General features: G+C 35.0%; 1 protein-coding gene across 1 annotated transcript; it reads right to left on the bottom strand.

Annotated features, from left to right (window-relative positions):
* Positions 1 to 9,858: 9,858 nt before the first annotated feature.
* LOC110026285 (B3 domain-containing protein Os04g0386900-like) lies at positions 9,859 to 13,753 on the bottom strand. Its single transcript, XM_020727169.1, has 3 exons — positions 13,658 to 13,753; positions 10,355 to 10,546; positions 9,859 to 10,268 (listed from the first exon to the last, which is right to left on the bottom strand). The coding sequence occupies exons 1-3, from the start codon at positions 13,658 to 13,660 to the stop codon at positions 9,975 to 9,977; spliced, it is 489 nt and encodes a 162-aa protein (XP_020582828.1). The 5' UTR covers positions 13,661 to 13,753; the 3' UTR covers positions 9,859 to 9,974.
* Positions 13,754 to 15,644: the final 1,891 nt, after the last annotated feature.

Genomic DNA, 15,644 nt, shown 5'->3' with positions numbered 1-15,644 from the left:
TTTTTTTATTTTGCAGTTACAACAACATGACTTCTAGGATTTCAACAACAAATAGAGTTATTTTGTGTTACTGCGGACTATCGGCTCCGTTACTCATGTCACTTCAGTCTCACAGCAGTGGGAGAAAGTTATACGGTTGTCGCAATGGTGTTTCAGCTCGTTGCTGTTTCTTTCGATGGGTTGACGGTCCAACATGTTACACTGGCAGCAGTGATGGGAATTCGATGATTTCCCAGGTTGACAGTGCAGCTGAGGACAGACGTAGTTAGAGTTTGAAATTGAATATTTTAATATTTCTCGTTGTAATTGTATTTGTATTTTTTTCTTTTTTTTATTTCTTCTCATACTTACGAGAATGTGAGTACTGTATGTCATCTTTTGAATTGATTTGTGATGATTTTAGGATTCTGTATTATATATTTTTGTTCTTATTTTAGTTTTGTTGCAAACAACTTAACCAAACATGGGCATAATGGTTATTTATCCAACAATAGCTCTCAATAAGTTGTTCTGAATAAGCTGGCTCAAACAACAAACCAGCTTATTCTGATAATAAACAGATTATTAGAACAATCTGTTTATTATCAGATTATAAATAATCAACAGCTGCCCCAAACAGACCCTTACCTGAAATGTTGTCAAATGGTCAAACAGGCCAAGTGAATTCTTTTTGGAAGTTAGGTGGATTTTAGGGATTTTGACAAGTTGAACGAAAATCCATGAATGCGTTCCCCTGCAAGCTCCAGTTGCTATGTCCTCTCTTCCTTTTCGTTTAAGTTTTACGTAGGAGAGGAAGGGGGGAAACATTAGGTTTGGACTCAGCGTTGCGATGCCTCTGACCCGTCGCAAATTCCGAGCATTTTTTGTTGAGGGTTTTGTGTAGGAGAGGAGCTGGAGAAAGGCGAGGGATTTGATATATTAGGGCTTTGTTTGAAGGAGCTTCTTCCTTGTGTGAAACTTTTTCAAAGCCACGTTTGCCAAACGGAGAAAGCCAGCTGCTCTGAAATGGTGAAAAATTGCAGTTCTTGTGAAATAACTTCGGGAAATATTTTAGAGACGCTGTCTTATCAAACAAAAGGTTTTCAAGGCTCCTACATTCACTTCAATAGAACAGAGCTTCATCCCCTTCTCAAATGAAGCCTAGGTGTGTTGTAGTATGTCTGAAAGTTTATTTCCAAATTAATTTTGATAAATTTGGAGTGAATCAAATGCACTTTATTTTTACAATTAATATTTGATAATTATTTGCAATAATATTAAGTAATTATATACTAACACTTGAAACTTTATTATTTAAGAAACTGAGGTCCTCTTTCATCCATTTTTCCAATTATTACCAAAATACTGAAAATCACAACAGAACCGTATAACCCATTATTTTACTTTTGTCAGATTCCCAACAACTTAATCTTGACATGCTTAAATACATAAGTTTCAATAAATTGCACGGATGTTTCTTTTGTTAATAGATAAGTTTGGCCAAAGTGTATTTTAGTTTTGGATTCATGGAGTCTTCAATCTTAGACTCAACTTGACTTTTTGCTTCACATAAAAAGGCATATATGTCTAACTATTTTGCAAAAATTATGAGAAAGTTTGCTTTGTTGATGATGTGGCCTTGAGCATTACCAAATTTGGTGATGTGTAAATCTTAAATGCAAATGGGACTATCTTGAGATGAGGCACACATTCCGTGCGTAAAGAGAAATCTAATATTTGTTGAGTGCTTGGATGAAGAATATCTTTTGCTCTTTTGTTTTAATTTTTGAAAAGTAATAGTAGAAAGATGTAATATGACACCATATGTTCAAACCTTTTAATAGGGGGAACAACTACCATGGGTAGCATGAAGGAATGTATTTCATTTTCAAAGGTTTTAAATTTTCTTTCTTGTGTACTCAGGAATATATCCAGTGTTATTTTATTGGAAATGTAGTTAATAGTTTTGGTTATTAATTTTGGGACGACAATAATTGAAATATCTTCAATGGTAGAAGTTTGATTTCAAGTATAAAGAAATTTTACATACATGCCGTACAAGCTCTATGTTTTTTATGTATCTAATACCGAAGTTTTAATAATTTCATGAATACCATTTTACTTGTGCATGAAAAGGTATTTGTAATTTTTAAAAAGTTATTGTTAGTGGTATTTTTTTATGTGATAAGAAAGATTTGAGTGCTAGAAATGCAAAAAATCAAAATTTAGGTGTTAGACATGTAAATTCATGAGAATTTTTGGTATGTATGAAGACAAGTGATAGTGTCTTGTACAGGGACATGCTAGCGATGCAAAATGTAGGTTTCCACCCTTGAACATTTTTATCAGTGACACACTGGGGCACTTCAAAGCCTCAATTATTCTTCATGAGTTCTTGAGAGGGAATGATGCACATAGATGATTTTCTCAAATATAAGATTAATAAATTAAATGCCAAGCTTTGTTATTGTTAAGATATGTAGTTTACTTTCTTAAAAAATTCCCTAGATTATCCACAAGAAAATTTTGAATAATTTGAATTAATAATCTATTTTTCTATGTTTTTTTTTTTGTAAATTTGGGATTAAACAAGTTTGGGAGAATTGTTATCAGATTTTTTATTGTTAAATGAGGTAATAACAATCACGACATCTATGTTGTTTCCATCATTAACATCACCGAATGTATTATTGATGCGTGTTTCTCTGTGGTTGCTGTTGAAAGACAAAGTGTCTCCTGTTTCTGCTAAGACCTTCACTCTTCTTACCTCTCCTGAAAGAATATTATCTAATATATTATATTTCTTAGTTATTTGCTGTCATTATAGGAGTTATCAAATAAATGGGATCAGAGCATTGGTGGGTAGGGCTGTAAATGAGTCAATTTGAGAATTAATTGGTTCAATCTTGTTCCTTATATTTTTATTGAGTTTATGTTGAACCTAAATATGAACCTTGCCTTAAAATGTTGTTCAAGTTTATTTATTTACTTTCCCGAGTCAAGTTATAATTGAGGATTCAAGTTGAACTAAATATATATGAGATGTTGATAACCTAAACATATTGATGCAATATGATTTAGGATTTAGATTTTGTAATATAATTAAAATGATGTAAACAATGTAGATCACACAAAGTAAATTCTGATTCACATAAATTTTATGATGTGGAGCTTGATTGTTTCGATTAATTGTCATCTCAAATCCCTCATTTTCGCCAATTAAGCTTGACTGTGAGTTTGACGGGGGAGTATGTGGGGACCGTGCATCCTTATATTGGGTTCGAGAGCGCGGCCTTCGAAAAAGTTATTATTATTCGTATATAATGCCTTGATTCTTGTGGGCTTTGAAATTTTGATGCCTCGTGCTCTTGTTATTGTTCTGACAACTTTGAGGGTTAAATTTTAAGAAGACGGATTGGATTGTAGATAAGACTCTTATGCATATACGGAAACTGGTCCTCTCTAGACCGGCTGAAGGTAGCGTAACCGGCCCATAGAGGAGCCGATCTTGGCGACAAGGAGCAGGGCGAACGAGGGAGCTGCAAAAGAAGGAATGGGAAGAGTGGGGTCCACTAAGGCCATAATCACCTATGCAAGGAGCAAAAATTAAGGGAGTTTGGAGGGAAAATATGAAGGAAAGTTTTTGAAATGTTGGGAGGGGATTCTATTAAGGGGAGAACCTAGGGTTTGCCTTATTTATGTATGGTTTTTGTGTGAATGTTGTTTTATTTTCTTCTTGTGCAGTTCCTAGATATGCTTAAGGTGTGCGAGAGCCGATCTACCTCTCAAAAGCAGATCAACCATGTATCTTGCTTGTTTTCTTTTGATTGTTGTAAGAGCAGCCCTTTGTTTGTGTTTCTTTCACCTATATGTTGCCGTTTCGTGTGGTTTGTTCGCTGATTTTGGTGTTTTGGCGTATCAAATTGGTATCAGTGCATAGATCTTGGTGGGATGACAATAAAGAAAGTTGATGTGCTAGAAGGAGAGGTAGAGTGAATCCAATAGGGAATTGAAGAAAGGTTCGCTACCATGGAGAACATATTTTCTTCTATTGAAAGTTGAATGAATGATGGATTTGAAGACATAGGAGAAATGTGAGAGATGGTGAAAAACCTCATAGAGGTGCAATCCAAGGCCATGCAGACTGCTCCAGTTGCAAACCCTAACCAAGGGTTGATTAAGGAATTCTTAGTCAGGTCAAAATGAATGGAAATCGAGCGAGAAGACAACGAAGAAGACATCATCGACCTACAAGAGTGTCCCCCTAGGACTCGGAGAGGAAGGGGAGTGGAGACTTTTGATGGAGGGGGAAATGCTGAAAATTGGAGAAGGGATGGAGGAAGGGGCACGACAGAGTATGATGGAGGATGGAGGGAATCAGAAGTGGAATATGCTTATGACTGCAGGAGGGACTTTCACCCTAGATGCATGGGGGGAAATTCCGGAGGGAGAGGAAGTTGTGGTGTAGATGCAAGGGTCAGAAAGCTGAAGATGCTGATCTTTAAAGGGGAGGATGCACATGGATGAGTGTATTAGATGGAGCGTTACTTTGCAATCAACGGGTTTACTAAGGAAGAAAATCTCATGACATCGAGATTATGCTTGGAGGGGAAGGCTTTCGCATAATTCTAGTGGATGAGGCAAGATATCCGATGCACTCATGGGAGAAGTTTAAGATATTGGTTGTTGGAGCATTTCCGAGCCATTCAGAAAGGAGACCAACACAAACAATTCTATACTCTGACTCAGGTGGGGACAGTTATGGAATATTGAGAGAAGTTCGAGCTCTTATCAGGGAATCTGAGGGGGATTTTTGCAACAGGACTGGAAGGGAACTTCTTGAAAGGTCTAAAGCTCTACATAAAAGCAACCATCCGCCTCTTAAGGTCGCGTGGATTGAGGGAAATGATGGAGCTTGCCCAGCTGATGGAGGATAAGAAACAAGTGAAGAAGACCGACAAAGGCAACAACACCGGGGGATTCTACAAGAGCAATGTGACAGCCACTACACCGAGGATTCAGACAGTGTCATTTCAGAAAGATACGCTAAAGGAGAAGAGTACAAAACCCTGATTCAGGGGTAAGTTCAAGCGTCTCACATTTGCAGAAGTGTATGACAGAAGAGCCAAAGGATTTTGCTAACATTGTGATGAGAAATATGCCTCAAGACATCGTTACAAGGAGCGCGCCCTTCATACTCTTTTAATTTAGGAGGAGGATACAAAGAGTAATGAATCAGAATAGAAAACAATGAAGGAGGAGCATCTGCATTTGAATGTGGCGGAGGTGATCCTCAATTCAGTGGTGAGATTTTTCCCCGAATCACACTATGAAAGTGAGGAGATGGATCGGGGAACAACCAATTGTGGTGTTGGTGGATGGCGGAGCCACACCTAACTTTATCTCAAATCAGGTTGTGAAGAAGCTAGGGTTGAAGCTAGTGACTACAGGAAGCTTTGGCGTCATGATGGGACATGGAAGATGGAGAAAAGTCAGGGAATTTGCAAGGGGTTGATTTTAACGGTACATGGCCTACAGATGGTGGAAGAGTTCGTTTAAATTTAGGCAGCACGAATGTGATTCTGGGATGCAGTGCCTGCGAATATTGGGGGAGATGAAGGTGGATTGGAAGTCCTTGATGATGGAGTTCCAAGCGAAGGCTTGGAAGGTGGTGCTGAGAGATGTCAGCTTATGCAAAATCATGGTGTTACTCAAAACCATTGTCAAGTAGAATCGGGGAGCAGGACTTGGTTGCTTGGTGGAGCTGCAGAGCATTGAGAAGGTTCGAGATTCAGAGTTGGTATAGTTTCTGGAAAGGGTCCAATAGCTCCTACAACAATTTACTTATGTTTTTCAGAAGCCAAGCGGGTTACCTTCTCTGACGGAGCATATGCACGCTATTACATTGAAGGATGACGTTCCTCTCATTAGCATCGGACCATACAGGTACCCCCAGATTCAGAAGGATGAGATAGAAAGCTGATCCGAGTGATGCTCGAGGTTGGGATTATCAGGCCTAGTGTGAGCCATGTTTTTAGTTCTGTTTTGTTGGTGTAGAAAAAATATGTTAGTTGAAGATTCTGTGTGGACTACCAGACTTTAAGCAAGGAAATGACGTTTGAGAAGTTTTCTATTCCTGTGACTGATGAGTTATTGCATGAGCTTATTTGGCAGTCATTTTATAAAAAAAATGATCTTAAGTTAGGGTACCACTAAAATGAATCCGGCGGATGTGCATAAGACAACACTTAGGACACATGAAGGGCATTATAAGTTCTTACTGACGTCGTTTGGCCTCACCAACGATATTTCAATCCCTTATGAATAGGGTTTTTCAACTTTATCTTCAGAAATTTATCTTGATTATCTTTGATGATATTCTGATCTATAGTCGTACAGGGACAAAGCATGTGGGGCACCTGAAGACAGTCCTGGAGAGTTAAGGGTGCACCAGTTGTATGCTAATTTGAAAAAATGTTCTTTTGCACAATTACAAGTGGAGTACCTAGGAAATGTGGTGACCAGAAGGGGGTAGCAGTGGATCAGTCCAAGATCGAGGCTATGGTTGAATGGCCCGTACTAACGAATCTAGAAGAATTGAGATGATTCTTGGGGCTCATAGGCTACTACTGGAAGTTCGTGACAGGGTATGACACAATAACTTGACCATAGACGGAACAGTTGGAAGAAAGATAATTTCAATTGGGGGGAAGCATCAACACATACATTTGAACATCTGAAGAGGGTTATGATTAGGGTACCGGTATTAACACTTCTAGATTTCAATAAACCACTCGTAATGGAGACGGATGCATTAGGTTATGGGTTGGGAGCAGTGCTCATGTAGGATCAGCGGTTGATTGTCTATTTCAGCCAGGTTCTTATGGTCAGAGCAAGCTAAAGTCAGTGTTTGAACGAGAATTAGTGACAATCGTCTTGGCCGTTCAGAAGTGGTTTTGTATCTGATACGTCGAAGCTATGAACCAAGTGGATTACATGGGTTGAATATTGGTAACACACCGCATCACAGGCCACTCCTTTCAAGATATTGTATGGGCGAGATCCACCTCACTTAGTAAATAATTACTCGTGTAGGTGTTCTTTCCGAATGAGTTAGAAATGTTCCGACAAACAATCCTTAAATTCCTCCTGCGATCGATCAAATATCTAGCCTCCTACTCAAACAATGCTAGGAATTTCTAAAGTAGCAATGGAGGGGAATTTTATGCAGAACTTCGTCTGTTGAGACCTTGAGACTTTGGAGAAATTATAAAATTAGCGCAGTTGGTTGAAAATAGAAATATAATAGATCGAGCTAATAGGAGCAACACAGGTGGAAGTTATATTGAAATGCTGCAACCATGACGATACTAAAAACTCAAATAGTGAAGGTCCAGAGGGAGGCTACTTGGGACATGAATAATAGGCTACAACCAAGGGTGACATTCAAACGCCTTACAAAGATAGACTCAAGAGAAGAGAGCAAAGAAGTTATGTTTTCGATGTGACAAAAGGTTTGCCCCATGATACCATTGTAATGATTGGATATTATAGGGTCTCCATTGTATGACGAGGAGGTAGGAGAGCTTGATCCAGCAGTTGTTTTCTGTTATCCACCTACTTATGAACAGTTTAGGGTTATTTTCCTGTAGTATCTTTGCAAGTATTCACTGAACTCCTATGTTAGTGACCATAAATTATTCATATCATTACCATCTTAGGAACAGCTTAGGTTCGGTTCTCTCCTTTATTTTCGTTGGATTTCACTTTTATATTTCTCTTTCTGGAAAGCTGCTTCAGTGCAGCTCTTCTATATTTGCAGAATTATATCTTTATCATATGACCATCTTTTGAGGGTGTTATTGTAATTTTTTTACACGTTCATTTAATTATTGTATCTTTATTATACTTGATCTTTTAAATTTACATGATCTCATAAGAACATTAACACTTGATGCGGACAACCATACTCTCATTTTTGTTTCCTACTATTTTATAAAACAAATATTGTAATGTATTGGAACTTTTCCATGTAGCTAGAGTATCACAAAATGATTCAAACTGAGAAACTTTATGTGAATAATGTTGCTATAAAAAAATTTAACTGGAAAATATGTAAATCACCTTTTATTTGGATAACTTTTCCATACCTCAAGGAGATGGAACTAAAATGTTAAGAGCGCATCAATTGTTTGCAGAATTGCAAATCACTTTTGTGTGGCAAGTATTAACTCTTTATTTGGTTAAAATTGAATGGAACTAAATTCTCATTCTTAGTACTCGCTTTTGAAAAGAAGAGATGCAAGTTTTAAGGTAGGAAAGCAACTTCTATTCTGCTTTTTTTTTTTCATTTTTAATGACTTTATATCAACAAAACAATGGATTGAAATGCTACTCTTACTTGCACTATATAAAAAAAAATGTTGCCTTGCACCGCATGTTAGTGAATTATAAATGCTCATACATGTTTACACATATATATTTAGGTAAATTTACATACACACCGCACAATTCCGATATATTCACATATCTATCACCTAAACTTTGATATTAATATCTAGAATACATTGGCGTTTTAAACTTACGCATTACAGTAGATTTCACTTTTCTAAATTTAGCAACAGTGTTAATTTTTTGTGATGTTAAAGATTTGAATTATATGCATGTAAATATCAAGTTTAGCTATTAAAAATGTAAATATATAAGAATTGTGTGAATATATATGTATGTTTTTTGATGTTGCCAACTCGATCCTTTTTTTGGCCAGGGTTTCAGTTGGTACAGTCAGCGGCTAAGGGTTGATGATGATGGTGATGTGGCAGACGAGTTTCTAGACCAGGTTTCATCATCCTTGAGTTTTGGCTTGCACGAACAAACCGCTCACTTCAGGTTTGAGGTCAAGTACACAACCAAACCAGCTCTGGTTAAAAGACAGGCCATCGCGATTAATGGCAATGTTCATCCTTGCATGGAGTATCATGGCATGTTGCGCTGGGTATGAAAGTGGCGAGCTTTTCTCCATTTATCCTCTTTAAAAAAAAACCTCTGTAAATATACAATCACACAGGTGCAAGAAGAACACAAGACATTCAAAGCCACTTGAGATAATGTTTGGATTCATTTTTATTTTTCCTGCATTTCTTAGTGCTTGTCTGAACTTTTATTTCAGAGTATAGAACTTGTACAGACTCACTGTAATGAAAGGAAACAGCTTTTTCCTATTTTCTCTTGCCGTTGATTTCAACTTTTTCATTTTCTTCTTGCAGCAGTGCTCTTGTTCTTCAGCTTCTTCTACGCTTCTTTGCTGAGATTTTTCTGCCAGAAAAGTTGGTTTGATAGAATTACAGAGAATGTAAAATTGCTCAATAATTTTATGGTTATTTGGTTCCAATGTAAGTAATTAAACTTACTTGAGAAATGTATTTTTTACTTTCATAAATAATTTTCTTCTCGATTCTAATCAAAACTGAGAAAGTTTTTGTTAAAATATTGTACTTCTTTTCTCCTTCAATTTATTCAAAACAAACGGAGCCTTATTTATTTATAACTAGCGAGATGTTTGTGTTCTGCATCACCTGCTACCTGTATGCTTTGCTGGCCTTATGGAGAAGAACATTTGGCTAAGTTTGTCGTCGTTGTCAACTATGTTATATTATATGTTCTGACATTTAAAATTTATTGACTCCATTTATTAATAAAGATTGCCAACGTTTTCTTCCAAAAAATATATATATTTAATTCTATTAGTGTGGACAGAGAGTGTATAAAACAATGGTAGAAATTATTGTTGGTATTAAATATGTTCAAATATTAGATATCTTGATTTTAAGAAAAAAAAAAAAAAGTTTATATAGTCAGAATTCGAACGAATTTGAAATTTCAAACATACTTGCAGAAACACCTCCATAATAAGCAACAGAATCCTTCAGCATCATCATACATTTAATACAGTATCATACATATATTACAGTGAAGTGGTTGAAGAAGATTAACCTTCAGTCAATAATGATAGGCTTTTCAGCGCTTCCCAGTCTGATGAACTCTACAGGAATTTGACCGTTAAGAATTTGAACTCCAAGCCTCAATTCCTTGTCATCATCCATAAGCTCAAAAACACACCCATCTCCTACTTTTAAATTGTTTTCAAGCGCAAATTTCTTCCATCCACAACCAAGCCTCTTAAGTCTGCTTTCTCCATAGTATTTCATCTCCCACGTCTTTCCTTTATGTACAAGGTATGCTTGAATTGTAGCTTTTGGTAGAGATTTCCGAAACCATGCTGGTACTACCTGCTTTCAGATTAATTTTCTGGTTATATTTTATAATCATATATAGATGTAATGTCTAGAAACAGAAGTCTGATGCAGTAAGTCACCAGTTGATATGGCGCCTCTACTTGAGATTTTACAACAACGGAGGTGAAGTATGGGTTTCCTGTGAGCGGTGTACTGCAGATTGACACTGGTGGACCAGCATTGTTTGATTCTTGGGTTGACAGACTCTGCTCTTGCTGAAGTTTTTGGCTACAATTTGATTGGCTTTTGGATTCATTTTCTAAAATATCAGACTGCAGAAGGAGTTATGCATTCAGGAACTTGTAAAATTTAGAACATAAGGATTTTTTTTGTACTTTAATGTGGCATAACAAAAGTAAAGGTTCAACCTTCTGCATTCAATGGTAAGGCGAACTTAAACGATAATTTGTTAAAGAAAACTTAATTTTTAAAAAGATAGACATGTAAGGCTGACATTTTTATGATATAACTTTAGAAGGTTTTAATATTACTTGCAGACTAACAAAAACTTCACGATTTCAATGAATTTTGGCATCTTGCCATATTGGTTTTAATCCCTGAATAGATTATCAGAAAAATATATTTGATAAAAACATGTCAAATGGTTGGATCTCACTCATCGACTTAAATTTTTTGGTTTGAAAATATGACTTGATTATAAGTGTATCTATCTGAACTATGCCTTAACAACAAGTATTATAATCGATGATTCGGCTTAAGATCAAATGGTTCATGCAACTTGTTGCTTATATGCGTAGCAGTTACTCTCTAACATAATTGATCAAATTCAAGGGCGGCTCACTCCCGCGATGGATCCGCATGGTTGAGTGGGCTCATGGTGGATTATAGTCATAGATTTTACAGCACAAAGCATCTGAATTTTCTTAAATTATTTAGATTTGTTATTACATTTCATCAAATGCATGCTGTCATGTAACAAAGAAATTCAGTATTTTCTTCTTGCACATATAAACAATCTACTGCTAGGATAGAATACGCATAATCCATTAACATCAAAATATTACTGCACGCTGATCATGAGATCATAGAGTAATAATCTTCATGTGACTGATTAAAGCAAGGTTTTTCTAAGGGTAGGAATATATATAAAACATCTAATAAAGTCTATATTTTCATGCAAGTTAACGTTACAAGCGCAGCGAAATAATTAGAACAGCAATATGTAAAGTGGCAAAAGTACAATAAACAAAATTAGTACATTTAGCTACAACTCATGTTAGACACAAATTGTTCATGAGAGTTCATGAGGCATAAACAAAGATTGCACCCTGTTACTTAGATCATACCATCAATGCAGACGAATGCAGGGAGATATTTTTCGTCATCATCCTCATGTACAGTAGAGAATTATGGAGAGAAATGTATAGTTTCTCCAGAAATTGGACAAAAAAAATCAAGGGGCATTTACATAAATACCACTCAATTCCTATGTATTAACATATCTGACACAAAGACTTCACATTTTACATTTGCACAACCCAATTCTTTCATATCACATAAAAAAAACCACCATTTTAACTTTAAAAAGATAAAATACACTTTCTCATGCATAGGTAAGGTTATGTAAAATTTGAAGTTAAGGTGTTAGATATGCAAATGCATGGGAATTGAGTCGTATGTATGTAAATCTTCCAAAAATCAAAGCGGTAGTGTTATGTAATTGACAGGAAAGCTTGTAATACATTTGGCGCAACGATGTTTCCAAAGATTGGAGAATTAAACACCAAGGCTATGTTTACAGAAACAAATCTATATATCAGAAGGGAAATATATAATGTTTTGTAAGAAATTCAAGACAATATTCAAAAAATTTTAACAGCCGCCAAGAAAATGAGGCATTTTGTTGAATCCAGCATTATTTGTGAATTACAGTAGAACTTTACTAGCACTTACAATAAATAGAAGAGAGAAACTAAGAGAGCAAAAAAGAAGATTTAGAACGGAAAGCTCGTGAATTTCACTAAAATAATTTCAAGTACAAGAGCTTGGATAAACATGTGTAATCTTGGATAAATAGACTTTAGCTTTGGTAATTAACCTCTTCGATTTTGAGGAGTTTATCATGGGTTGATGATCTTGATTAATTTTGGAAAGTTCATATCAATTTTTGTGATTTGATTTTTGTGTATTCATGTTGATCAAGACGAGCATTTCATTGAAATTTTGGGAAATTTGGATGAACACATTGACTAAATCATTTGATTTCTTTCTCATTTTCATGAGTTTCCAAGCGGTATCTATCATCTATGTGGTTGAATTGAAGTAAGAATTAGAACAACATCATCAATGAAGCAAATGCTGAAGAAATTCATGGATACTACTACACAAATTTACTCACCTTTCTCTTCTCATCAAATTCTCCCCAAACTACTGAAATTCACTTTTTTTTCTCTTTTGTCAAATTTCCGAATTCCAATGATTTGATTTATGTTCATGTAAATACATAAATTCATTTGTTCATTATTTATTAGATTTGTAAATATTCATGAATTTGATGGCATCTACATAATCCACCTCTTCATTGAACCACCCATAAACCTAGAAAGAGAAGCAGCCGCCTCCTACCAAGTTATTGTAGAAAAACCCAAAAAAAGGGATAATTACATACTCAGCACCCCAAAACATTGCTCTTAAAAAAAAAAATCTAGCACCCAGGTGATATTTTTGAACTACTGAATCAATGTATTTACATGTACTATGATCAAACCATTGAGAACTTGATAAGAATGAAAAATATGAGTTGGGGTTTTATCATGAGTTTTGATATCAAGGGAGAATTTGAAAAATGGATGAAAGAAGGTGCTAGATTTGCATACAGCAATGTTTCGACCGCTATGTTTGAAATTCCTACAAGAAAAACAACAATGAAAAGCTTAAGAGCAGATGTCAAAATACTAAAAAATTTCACCAGTTCTTGAGCGCAGTGATTTTGTTTTCATATTATACTTTCTGAGGCAATAAAAACAAGAAAACTTCCAGCAAACAAATTTTCTGTTTTATAACCATGAAAGGCGGAAGGTGTAAATGGTAAAAAAAATCAATTTGCGATGATTTTATCCTTAATCTGAACGCAGTGTGAGAAAAAACTGAAAAAAGAATCAAAATCTCAAAAAATGATGCTGAAAAAAACAATTTAAAAAAGGGGAAAACTGATAATTTGTTTATTAAACACATTTCAATCTGTGTTTCAGTTTCTGCAAATGAATCAAAGAACTCCCTTCAGCTGAAGCCTGAGGAGCGACGTTCTAAAGAGTTATTATATTAATCGAAGCCAGAAATCACGCAAAGAAAATAATTTCTCAGAGCAACAATAGAAGAGATCATCATGGAAAACAAAGAAAGAGAAATTTGTGAGCACTCACCATTGAAGTGGGAAAGCAGCAGAAACAAAGAAGACCAAACTTCAACAAAATAGTACGGATACCGCAAAAGAGAGATCAGAGAAGAGAAGATGGATTTTGAGTGAGATTCAGATAATTTTATTCATAAAAATCTTAAATTTATTATTTATTTATATCGATTTTTTTGCTTTAACAAAGGATTTTTCTTAAAGTTGGATTTGGATCATATTATTGATTAATTTCTAAAATTTATAACTAAATTCTCTCGAAATTTAGAAAAAATCACTTTTTTTGTTTTTTTGAGAAAAGCATGACAAATTAATTCATTTGAGAGACTGATCAGTTTCATTTTTTGGGAAAAATTTGTGTACATAAGACGTACGTAGAACTACGTACATTTGTTACCCGCAAATAGATTACATAGAAGATATTCAGAGGTTATAACAGCGTTGTAGCCCTTGTAACCTCCTTGTAACCTATCTATATATGAAAACGAAAGCTCGGAACTTACTAGAAGATACAAGTAGGTTACAGAGAGGTACATGGGCTATAACGCGGTTATAACCTCCAAATATCCTCCATGTAACATATTTTTAGGTTACAGATGTACGCAAAACTTTTCCCCATTTTTGGGATACAGTGCGGCGGCAACAGTATTTTCTTTTTACAGCAAATTGGCATTTAGCTTTCCATAAATTTAATATTTACAATAACAAGTGGATTTACTTGCATACCCCTCAATTTCCATGTCTTTAGATATCAAACGCCTTTGAACTTAACATTGCAAATTCGTCCTGCGATCAAAGCGGAATTCTTCAACAAAAATGATTTGATTGACACTCGTGAACTAAATATTATAAAAATTTGAGACATTCAAAAGTTATAAATGTGATATGAATGATTTCAGTGATTTCAATAAAAAAATGTAATATTTAGATATAGAATATGTAAATATGTAAAAATTGTTTGGTATGTATGTAAATGCCACTGATCGCTGGTGACGTGCGGATGCTGTTACCTGCGAGCTAAGGACTACTTTAAAAATAGAAGATGCCTTTGTAGACTCGAATCTATGCGGATGAGCGATGAGCGTCAGCAGCTGAGGGCTGTAAATGCCACTGATCGCTGGTGACGTGCGGATGCTGTTTTGGCTCAGTTTGAGATCAGATTGAAGGAAACTAGCAGAGCTATGAGTTCAAATTTTAGATCAATTTTTTTCTAGACAATTTTGAGCTATACATGAATCAATTTGAATTGACTCGAGAACAGTTCATAATGTTTTTTATTTATAAAAATTATAGATCTAATGTTATATAAAATTGAATATAAGGACTCACGATCCAATTTTGAGCTGATTTCAAACCAAAACAGATCCAAATAACTCAATTTGAGACGGTTAGTTTCAATTTTGAGCTGGATGGTCGGATTTAAAACAAATTCAAATACTCAATTTGAGTCAGCTCATTTTGATTTCAAGCCTGATTGAGCTTGATTTAATTTCGAGTTAGCTCGGCTCAAAATTCAATATAATGAGCCACGAGCTTATTTAGAGCCGACTCTAGCTCAATTTGAAATCAAACTTTAATAACCTTTCATCTATAAGTTTTTCATAATAACTTTAAAAAGTAATATAAAATAATTTGATTGTTCGATAATAATTTTTGAAAAACGATGATTCTAAAGGGTTGAACCCATGACGTCACAGTAAGAGGCTACACTCAACTAATATGTTGTGTTAAGCGCACAATTATTTGATAATACACTTCACAATTTGATATAATCAAATGCTTACGAAATTAACAATATATTAAAAATAAAAAATTAAAGATTTTATTGTGAATTTCAATTGAATGGAAATTTGATGAATAAAAATAACAGGATGTCAACTCTATAATTAAATATTTAAATAGTACACAAAAAGTATTCATTATAATTCATTAAATCCACAAATTAATATATATATATATATATAAAATACAAAAATATTTCAAGTACACACGATAACTCT

Source organism: Phalaenopsis equestris, unplaced genomic scaffold (genome assembly GCF_001263595.1).
Source record: "Phalaenopsis equestris unplaced genomic scaffold, ASM126359v1 Scaffold000362, whole genome shotgun sequence".
NCBI lineage: Eukaryota > Viridiplantae > Streptophyta > Magnoliopsida > Asparagales > Orchidaceae > Phalaenopsis > Phalaenopsis equestris.
The sequence above is the reverse complement of the archived record's forward strand: the minus strand, read 5'-3'. Positions and strand labels throughout refer to the sequence as shown.